This window comes from Triticum dicoccoides, chromosome 3A, assembly GCF_002162155.2.
Source record: "Triticum dicoccoides isolate Atlit2015 ecotype Zavitan chromosome 3A, WEW_v2.0, whole genome shotgun sequence".
Lineage (NCBI taxonomy): Eukaryota > Viridiplantae > Streptophyta > Magnoliopsida > Poales > Poaceae > Triticum > Triticum dicoccoides.
In genome coordinates this window covers 131,635,931-131,646,170 of record NC_041384.1, presented here as the reverse complement: position 1 = coordinate 131,646,170, position 10,240 = coordinate 131,635,931, and the positions used below count along the sequence as shown (strand labels likewise).

At 50.1% G+C, this 10,240-nt stretch overlaps 1 protein-coding gene across 1 annotated transcript; it reads right to left on the bottom strand.

Annotated features, from left to right (window-relative positions):
- Nucleotides 1-1,212: 1,212 nt before the first annotated feature.
- Nucleotides 1,213-9,754, bottom strand: LOC119267570 (protein DJ-1 homolog B-like). The gene is made up of 8 exons (XM_037548987.1): nt 9,537-9,754; nt 9,202-9,408; nt 8,594-8,743; nt 2,646-2,828; nt 2,374-2,448; nt 2,067-2,270; nt 1,841-1,981; nt 1,213-1,752 (listed from the first exon to the last, which is right to left on the bottom strand). Exons 1-8 carry the CDS (start codon nt 9,561-9,563, stop codon nt 1,549-1,551), a joined length of 1,191 nt encoding a protein of 396 aa, XP_037404884.1. The 5' UTR covers nt 9,564-9,754; the 3' UTR covers nt 1,213-1,548.
- Nucleotides 9,755-10,240: the final 486 nt, after the last annotated feature.

Genomic DNA, 10,240 nt, shown 5'->3' with positions numbered 1-10,240 from the left:
AGGTCACTAGAAGGGGTTTCGGACATCCCCCGGCAACTACATGGGCCTAATGGGCCAAGAAGGGGACAGTGCGCCCCATGTAGGCCGAAATAAGGGGGAAGGAAAGAGAGGAAGAGAGACAGGAAGGGGAGCAATTCGGCCTTCCTCTTCCTTCTCTCCTCCCTCCTCCTTCCTCCCCCCTCCGGATGAATATGGAAGAGGGGGGAGGCCGAATTGGGAGGCGCCCAAGTAGGATTCCTCCTACTTGGGGCGCCCCCTTGGCTGCCTCTCCTCCCCTCAAACCCATATATATGTGGGTGGGGGGCATCGCTAGAACATAGACCAAAAATTGTTAGCCGTGTGCGGCGCCCTCTTCATAGTTTACGCCTTCGGTCATATCTTCGCAGTGCTTAGGCGAAACCTTGCACGGATCCCTTCACCATCACCGTCACCACGCCGTCGTGCTGACGGAACTCTCCCTCGACACTTTGCTGCATCAAGAGTTCGAGGGATGTCATCGAGCTGAATGTGTGCAGAACTCGGAGGTGTCGTACGTTCGGTGCTTCATCGGTCAGAATGAGAAGAAGTTCCAGTACATCAACCGCGTTATCAAATGCTTCCGCTTTCGGTCTACGAGGATACGTGGACACACTCTCCCCCTCTCGTTGAAGATTGAATGCGTCCAGCCAGAGTTGGCTTCTCGTTCGTCGAACCCCATCTCCGCGTTATCAGAGTACATCAACCGCGCTATCAAATACTATTTGAAGACAGACGGCCAGATTGAATGCGTTCAGCCAGAGTTGGCCTCTCGTTCGTCGAACCGGCGTGAATGCCAAGCAGGCGGGCAGACGCCACTAGAATTTTGCAGGAAGTTGTCCCGTTGGCCCTCCCGGTCACGTCCGCTCTGAACAAACATTAACGCGGCAGCAGCGGCGAGCCGAAGCATCTTTCTCAACCGCGGCACCTTGTGAATGTTGTGCCATTTGGCCAGCATGCGGCAATGACCAACTCCGCTCTGGATCAACATAAATACGAAAAAGTGGGATGACGGTTGGAGCGGAATGAGAGGGGTGAGGGAGGAAGGTGGGGTGGGGGAGGAGGGTGAGGTGGGTAGGGGTGTCGGATGCTTACGTGGAGGAGGTCCGGACTGTTAGAAACTTCCGAGTTAGCTTTTGATTTGTGGGCTTTCAGACGTCCGGACCAATCGACGAATGTTCGGTGCACGATGTTGAATGACCCAACTTGATATGAACAATTATGAGTAATTTGATGCACCAGATCCAACGGCTTCCGAGATCCAACGGCTGTCGGAACCCGTATCATGGGAGCAGGCTAAACCCGGTGATATTCTCCCTACAATACCGGTGTGGCGTAGTCTCCTCCATGTCCGGAGTCGCTCTCAGGTGGAGCCTACAGTAGTGATGACATGTTAAATGTAAAAGCGACAGGGAACAGTACGAATGAACGGGACTTTTATTGATGATGATCACCACTGTTGTCGGCTGTTATTGTCGGATGATCCGACGAGCCAGCTCAACAACAGCTTCTCAAGCTCCAGCACACGGGGGGTCAGCCCAAGAAGAGCAGGCCTTCCGCCAGTCGCCGCGCCTCGTCGCGGCCCAGCATCTTCTCGACGACGGCCACCGCGTACTCCATGGCGGTGCCGGGGCTCCTGCTCGTGATCACGTTCCCGTCGACCACCACCCTGTTCTCGCACTCGCTACCGTCCGTGAGCAGCCCGGCCATGGATGCGCACGTCGTCGCCTTCCTACCCTGGAGCACCCGAACCGATTTCGCATTCCGATCAGCGTCAGCGCGCGGTGAGCGGGTTGGAGTGCTTGGTAGCTCGATCAGCGCGTACCTTGAGCAGGCCATGGGGCTCGAGCACGTGGGCGGTGGCGGCGCCGATCGCGCCGTATGGCCTGTTCGCTTCCGCCTGCTTCTTCAGCAGAGCGACGAGCTGCTCACAGCCGCCCAGCGTCTTCGCGCCCGGCATGCCGCCCTGTTTGAATCAAAGAAACGGTGGCCGATCAATCAATCAGTGGCTACCAGCGTGCGTGCATCTGAAGCTCTTGCATGCTACTTGCCGGCACGATGATCAGATCGAAGGGCGCCCGATCGGCGGCCTCGCCCAGCATCACGTCGGCCACGATCCTTGTCCCGTATCGCGCGGTGATCTCGACGCCGCCCTCGATGGACGCGACCACGACGTCTGCTTTGGCTCTGCGCAGCGCGTCCACGAGTATTATCGCCTCCATCTCCTCAATGCCGTTGGCTAGTGGAAGAAGAACCTGCAGTACCAGGAATTGGAGGCAATGGGTTTTAGAGAACCTCGTGATCCAGGAGTGGAACTTCAGAATTCCAGAGTACTGCGCGCTTTGCAATGCACCTGACCTTGGGTGTGCCGCTGCAGTGCCACTCGACCGAGTTGACTTCTTTCATGCTATAGCCACATTCGTATCTCACTAGCTAAACAACAAAAAGACATCGCAACTTTCAAAAATAAATAAATGAAAAACATACTCCGTCTGATCCATATTTCTTGTAATAAATCAGCGACAATTAATATGGATTAAAGGGAGCAGCAGAATATGGTAGCGCAGTTAATGAGAAAAATGCCGCCACCTTGCAATTAGATGGACAATCGAGTTGATAAGAAAACTCACCATTGGTTTAGCGATCTGCTCGACCTTCTCCTTCCCGTAGAGCTGTTCCACCAAAGCCAGCGCAAACTCCATCGACGTCGCCGGCCCAGTGCCCGTCACGGCGTTGCTGTCCACCACCACGTTCGCGTCCACGGCGGTAACCTCGGGAGGGAACTTCTCGACGAACCATGGATGACCCGTAGCCTAAGCACACAGGCGTTTGTTGAAAAAAAAAGGTGGGAACATAATCTATATCTACCCAAAAGAAAAGAAAATGACATCCCTAAAATATAGTGGCTTGCCTTTTTCTTTTCTTTATTTTTCTTTCTTACAGAAGGCAGATAATCTTTTAAGCTTTGCTACACTTACGGAGATTCCCTGTGAAATTATCTTATGCTACACGTACAAACAAGTTACAAGCTTTTACAAAGAAGGTTTATTGATTGGTCAATAGGTGGGGAGACGGCCCACCCCCTCTAAAAATCAGGGAGGGCAAGTTTGTGATTGGTTAGTAGATAGAAAAAATCCTAGTCAGCGTGTAATTGTGTGTAACTCTTTGTATGTTTAGCATTATTGGGGACATGGTGTCATTTGGTTGAATGTCATGGGGCCCATCGCAAAATTTAGAGGCAATTATACATAAGTCGCAAGAAAATTGACTTTGGATAAGTTGATTTTCTGAGCTATTAGATTACGTTTATAAGTAGGAATCTGTAATCCACATTCTGTAGTCGTCGCATTACGACAATGTTTCGACTATTAGACCAGCACAAATATTTGTATTGGTTATATGTTCAATAGAAAAATGGACAAAAAAAGTGCACCTGTGGGGACTCAAACATACTAAGATCCACCTTCTTTATTTAACCTAGTAATCAAACTATAATGCACATTGCATGCTTATATAGAAGAGTTTGGCACCCCTACAAAAAAAGAGTATGATATTCATTTTAAAGAGTTTAGAGCATTTATTTGTGCCATCTATTTTATTTTCCTTTATGTATTTGTTTGTGTACATTAAGCATATCAACACTTGGTCATTTTACCTTTTTCGCAATTACGTTTTTTGTTTTGATTGCATTTTTGCTTATCAGTCATGGCACTAGTCGGTTATAAGAAATTTATATATTTGCACTTTATTTTGTTCAATTTTTTTAAAAAAATCTTATACAATTGCACTTATTTTGTTTTTGTGGGAACCTAAATTTAAACTCACATTTTTGTGTAATATTTCCCAGATAATTAATAAGGGGTTTGGTGAGTGTGAACATGAATGAGATAAGGAATAAGAAATGGACTATGATTTCGCAAAGTTGTAAGTTACTGTTGTATAGTTTCATAATTAAAAAGAAAGAAGAAGAAAATACACCATGTTTATCCACACTAGATAATACTCACACGTTGTTATGGGAATTGGTTGCAATATAATTCAATAAGATTTGGTTGTATGGATTATGAATATTTGGATTAATAATATGATAGTTGAAACCTTTGCACTTAAGAATTATATGAGATCTAGAACTAGAATTACATATAATTTATTGTACTACATTAATGTATAGTTATAAGATATTTACTGGATATAGGTATCACGATACAATGGAAAAGGGGGCGAGGCTCTTCCCATGCATGCTGAGATCGCATGCTTAAGAGCCCCGCTACACATACGACATTTGCCATATGACTTTTGTCCAACAATGCACATAAATACACTAGTTGGTTGAATTTTGTGTGCATCATACCGATGAATTGCTGACCGTACAACTATGAGACCATAGTATCGTATATGCATTATTTTTGCATGCTTAAATGTTGAGATAAATAATTTAGTGAAAATCACATATTTAGTTATATAGGACAAGTGAGTATCGATACCAATAATTATTGTGTGTGCGTGTGCAATTACACCCCTTTTTCATCGGAATCAAGCTTTACTGGGTCAAGAACCGATTCCATGTTTTTCAGTTCAATTGCACGTAAAACAAACATGGTCAAACATTATGTAATTTGATTAATTGCAAAGCAAACACATCGTAAAGTACAACAAAAGTGTATTCTATAAAGCTACATATAAGTATGAGACTATGATTTTACATGGTGTGCCACATACCTTTCACTTTTCTCTTCTTACACACCGATGTCATTGCCAACTTTCTAACACACATAGATCTCATACCCCCTTCCTTTTCTCTCTCATCATGTACTTGAGAGTTGCCTAGAGTTCCCCAAACTGTCACCACTGCTCCTCTAGCAGCGCCGCCTACTGGAGTGGGGATGGGAGAGATGGATGAGTCATTGTTATAGATAGTAGGCTTAGGTCTACTTTAGGTTTTACCCTCTTGGCGTATGGCTTCATGCTACATTGGAGCTGCTCTTTGATGCATGCGAACGACATCGATAGGCGGTCCGGTCCTTCTTCTAGTCAACGCTAATCGTAGATGGGGGAGGCGGGAGCTGGATCTTGCAATAGCTCCTTAAATAAGCTTGGTAAACCATCAGATCGATCAAACATGATTCCATGTCTCATCTTTCTTCACCATCATAGGGATAGAAGGAGAGAGGGCATGGATCCATGCTAAGGCTTATCAGATCTGGTGCTTTGTTGGGATTACAAGTTTTCTTGGTGTTTCATCATCCTCGTTTGATCATGACTTATATCTCGCCATCGGAACCAAAGATCATCCTAACAGAAACATCCGGTGTCAATGGGAGGACTCTTCTTTGTGCCCCATTGTCGACAGGGTTTTCATCGGAGATGATGGGATGCTTGTCTCCAGTGAGATTGTTGTTGGCATAAGCACTGGGTTGCATTATTCATTGTATCTTTGCGGTCTTGTTTGCAAGCAGGAAAGACTTAATTGTAATTGTAACTTTTATTTTTTGTGTTTTTATGCGGTGTTGTAACAATTCCGCAATCAATATGCCAAGGCTGCTCCTAGTTTTTTAAGGAAAAAAACTATTTAGCACACATACTACATATTCTTTTTACTAAAATCTAATGATGGAGCGGCAAATCAAACCAAGTACATGTACGAGTGGAAGGTCTGTCTGATTCATATGCTAAGTTTGCCAACATATGCCACACTTTTTGCTAAGGTTAGGGTAGCGAAGTTAGCGTCAAACTTTGTCATACTTGAGATAATCTTGTCAAACTATCATGAGTCAATGATACACATGACTTAGATTGAAAGAAAATAAAATCGTGCCACAAGTATGGCGGGAGCCAACCAGGAGACTAACCCCACAAGTATGAGATCAACTTCATCGGGGCGACCCATTTTGTCCGCCCGCGTCTATTTGGGTCGGCGCGGACAAAAGTGGCGGCCCAACGCGCCGACCCAAACGAACGCGTGTCCGTTTTTCGTCCACGGCGACCCATTCCAGGCCCAATTTTGAGGCGAATTTGCCTCGGCGCGGACACGAGACGGACGCGTGCGTGCGCTTACTGCTCTCCCCGGGCCCGTCGGTCGGTGACAGCCATCAACATTTCCCCCATTTCCCCAAAAACGGTCCCGCCCGTGCGCGCCCACACCCCCCAACCAGCCATGAAGGACGCCATCGACCTCGACCTCGACGCCGTTGCCGGCCTCGCCTCCCTCACCTCGTCCGGCGCCGCCGCCCCCTCCGGGAGAGGCAAGCCTCGTGCCCCGCGCAAGACCGCCGCCGCGACCAAGCCGAAGAAGGCGCTGACGCCCGAACAGCGGGCAAGGGAGTCGGCCAAGAGGAAGGGCCGGAGGCACGCCGCGGACGCGAGGGATGAGGCCGTCGCGCAGCAGGAGTTCACCAACGCCCGTGTCGCCGCGGCAATGAGTGAGGCGCTCTGCATGCTAGGGGTAAACCCTAGCCAGCACAGCGTCCTCCAAGCCGCCGTCGCCACGGCCAGCACCGGCTCGTCGGCGTTTCCTCGGATGGTGCTGCCCGACTCACCCCGCGCGTCGACTTGTCCCCGGCCTCCACGCCTACCCGCGGGCCTCCCGCCTCTCTGGGAAGTGCTCACCCGACGTGAGCGTGGTCGCGCCTTCCATGCCCGCGCCCACGCCCATCGACCTCAACGCCACCCCGGTGGTCGGTGGCTCGTCGTCCGGCGCACGAGGAAACACACGCGACAGACGCCGGCGGGCGGGCACCCGGACGCCCGTAACCTATTCGAGGAAATGCCGTCCGCCGTCGACGAGGACTACATGCAAAACCTCATCTTCGAGGGTGGTGCGCTGGCTACGATCCCGACGAGACACAAAGCCAGGACGGCCGCGGGGCGTTCACGCCGGCCACTGGCTATGATCCCGATCAGGCGGCCTTCATGCGTGATCAGGTCGGCATCGACCTGGATGGCTTCCCCCTCGACCACGAGTTCCCGGAGGACTATGGGCTAAAGGAAGAGGACGAGTGCGACATCGAAGTGGAGCCTTTGTTCGAGGACGAGCTCGCCAACCAAACCGCCGGTCCTAAGCCGAAGCGCAAGAGCAAGCGCACGAAGGTGTACACATCTGCCGAGGACAAGCTTCTTTGCAAGTGTTGGCGAGACATTGGACAAGACCCAAAGACAGGCGCCGAGAAAAAGAATTCGACCTTTTGGACTCGTGTGCACCGCGAGTTTCATGAGTGCAAGAAGTTTCCACCTTACCAATTTGTGAGCACGCGCGGGTGGGTCTCCATTTCCAAGCGGTGGAGGGTGATCCAACAAGAGTGCAACAAGTTTTGCGCCACCCTTGAGAGCGTCAAGGCCCGTCCCGTGAGCGGCATCAGCGTGCAAGACATGGTATGATAGCAAGCAAGCCGCCCTCTTTTGTGCCATCAAGATCATCCTTTTACGTCTTGCATGGAAACATTTCGTAGGCATTCCAAGCTTTGGAGGCATTCAAGGTTCAACAAAATGGCAAGTGCTTCAACCTCTCCCATTGCATCGGGTCATCAAGGACGAAGAGAAGTTCAAGGCACAATATGCCGCACTCAAGGCACGTGGGGGGAAGGGCGCCGTGGAGGATGTTGGGGAGGGCGAGCTGGCACGGCCGCGGGGGAAGACCAACTCCAAGAAGGAGGACAAGCGAGATGCGGCCACCAACGCCTTGATCGTAACCGTGGACGGCATGATGAATAAGAAGGACTCAAGGGAGGAGGAGCGCCGGCGTTTCAAGGTGGAGCAAATGGATGCTTTCATGAAGATCCAAAGGAGGAGGCTTGATCTTGACGCCAAGAAGCAAGCCAAGATGTTCGAGCTCGAGGCGGAGAAGCAAGTCAAGATGCTAGAGATCGAGGCCGCCAACGCCAAGACAAAGGAGAAAGAAGTGGCTCTTGCAAGCATGATGACAGGGGTGAACATCATGAAGGTGGATCTCAACGCCTTGTCGCCAAGGAAGAGGCCGTGGTTCGAAAAGATGCAGGCCGACATGCTCAAATTCGACGACGAGTGATCTATGGCGTCGAGGTCCATCTTTTTTGTATGTCGGCGGGTGTGCCAGCATGACCACGGGAGCTGCGATGACGTGGTCGAACTCAAGTCCCACCATTTTTTGTGTGCTGGCATGTGTGCCGGCCGGCTGGTGAGTGCGCCAGCATGAACTGTGGTATTTTTTGAAGCCGGCATTGTATGTCGGCGCTGGCATGGTGCCGGCATGAGACATGGCCGCTGGCATGATCGGCCGCGGGCCTTTTTTATTTAAAAGTTGAATGCGGACATGAAATGAGTCGGCGCGTTGGGCGTATTGCGGACCCAAATGCAAAACTGGACGGACGCCGGGCGGGCGGCCGACCCAAACGGACAAAAAACGGACAAATGCGCCGTCCGTTTGGGTCGCTCCATTGGAGTTGCTCTGAAAGTCGCAGCACCCTAGAAAAAACTAAATATGCATAACAACACTCAACAATATAGGAAATAACAATGTATAAATAAATTTAGTCGTATTTATACCCGGATCACTCCACCTTTACCAGTAAAGAGTCAAGTAAAATGCATATGCCCCAAGAGTTACCTTATGTCCATTGAGTAGGCCCCAGGACGCCAACGCCAGCGGCGGTGCAGCGCATATGGCAGCGTAGAGTCCTCCCTTCTCTGCGTGCTTCCTCACTATGCTCTCCAACGTCGCAGAGCCACCGAGATTCACAGCGCCAGGAACACCACCCTGCATCATTCGTAGACAGTTGAGACCCATGCATGGCAATACGAGCCCGGAGCATGAGACCCGACGGAAAGGTAGACCAGATTAATTGGTATGCCAAGGTCCCTTCTAATTGTTTGCCAAGGTATGCCAAGGTCCCTTCTAATTGTTTGCATATTAATTAGCTTTGTCTTAACTCTTAAGTCAATATTTACAAGCTTGACTAAATTTATAGGGAAACAACATAAACATTTACAATATAAGAAATATATATTATGTAAAAATATTTTGATGATGAATCTAATGATATTGATTTGGCCCCGTATATGTTAATAAATTTTCTATACATAAACTAGAATTAAGTTTACAAAGTTAAAAGTAACGCTAGACATGTCCATAGGTGTAGGATTATTGCAAAGTTAATATGCAGATTAAATAGAAATGGAGGGAGTATGGAGTAGTATACGCATATGCGACCGTACGGGGAGGACGATGAGGTCGTAGGAAGCGGCGGCGCAGTCAGCCAGGAGCTCGTCGGCCATTATTTTGACGCCGTACATGATCTCGACCAGAAGGGCGTCGCCTGCGGAAGCGACGGTGACGTCGGCGCCGGCGCGGCGGAGGATGTCGATGGGGATGGACGCCTCGATCGGCTCCGTGCCGGCGACTATCGGCAGAAGCACCTGCTTCTGCTTGTCGCGCAACGTAGCTAGAGAGGTCAGTCAGGCTGCGCCGAGCAGTGGATCTCCTCCACGCCTTAGCACTCTGTGCTATAGAGGCAGTGACCATATGGACTGGTGGGAGAGTATAGTAGTACCTTCTTAGGGGAAGGAGACGTCGCCATGGTGAGCTACCGTTGAGTCGAGATTGGTACTGGTAGTGGTAGCTGGTAGGCTAGCTGCACTGCACTGCTTCTCTGGTGTGGGGGTGACCGGGTGAGGAGGAAGCTCGCCAAGATCTCTCTGTATAAATATCGCAGAACGGTGCATGATAGGCTGGCGGCGAAGATCCGGTGGACGCGCGGCGAAATATGCAGATGCAATAATGCAATCGACAATAGTCGTGGTGGGATCTTGACAGAAATTTCAGTGCATGCACCCGGACGGAGAACAGGGACGTATGGTGTCTGGTGTGACCTACTGCCGTGTTGTTGAGAAGTCAAGGACTGACCATGGGCTTGTAGCCTCACACTCCCATATGATGGCGCCATTTATCTTCTTTGGTCAAACTTCACATGTGCCGGAGTGGAGCCCATGCTTGCCGGACTGCCGGACCAAATGCAAACGTAGCGTAGCCACGAGAGCTAGAGCGGCTTCGCACGTCCACAACATCTCCGTCCAAGTGTTGGAGTCAGTCGTCAGTGCGGAGACGTCTCTCATTCCCGCGTAGGATGGTTCGTCGCCTGTGCCGCTACGGGTGTTGCATGGTGTCAGTCGTGTCCTTCCCCTAGGCATGATTTGCTGCCACGGGCGAGGACAGCAGGGCTAGTGCCGGCGCTTGGTGATGCCATCTAATGCAGAA

Bases quoted from the DNA above. Each gene is read 5' to 3' on its own strand.
- LOC119267570 (XM_037548987.1), bottom strand. From the start codon at position 9,563: ATGGCGACGTCTCCTTCCCCTAAGAAG. The intron at 8,744-9,201 runs GTACGGTCGCAT...CGAATGATGCAG, and splicing joins ACGACCTCATCGTCCTCCCC to GGTGGTGTTCCTGGCGCTGT. The intron at 1,753-1,840 runs GTACGCGCTGAT...CGGGTGCTCCAG, and splicing joins AGCCCCATGGCCTGCTCAAG to GGTAGGAAGGCGACGACGTG.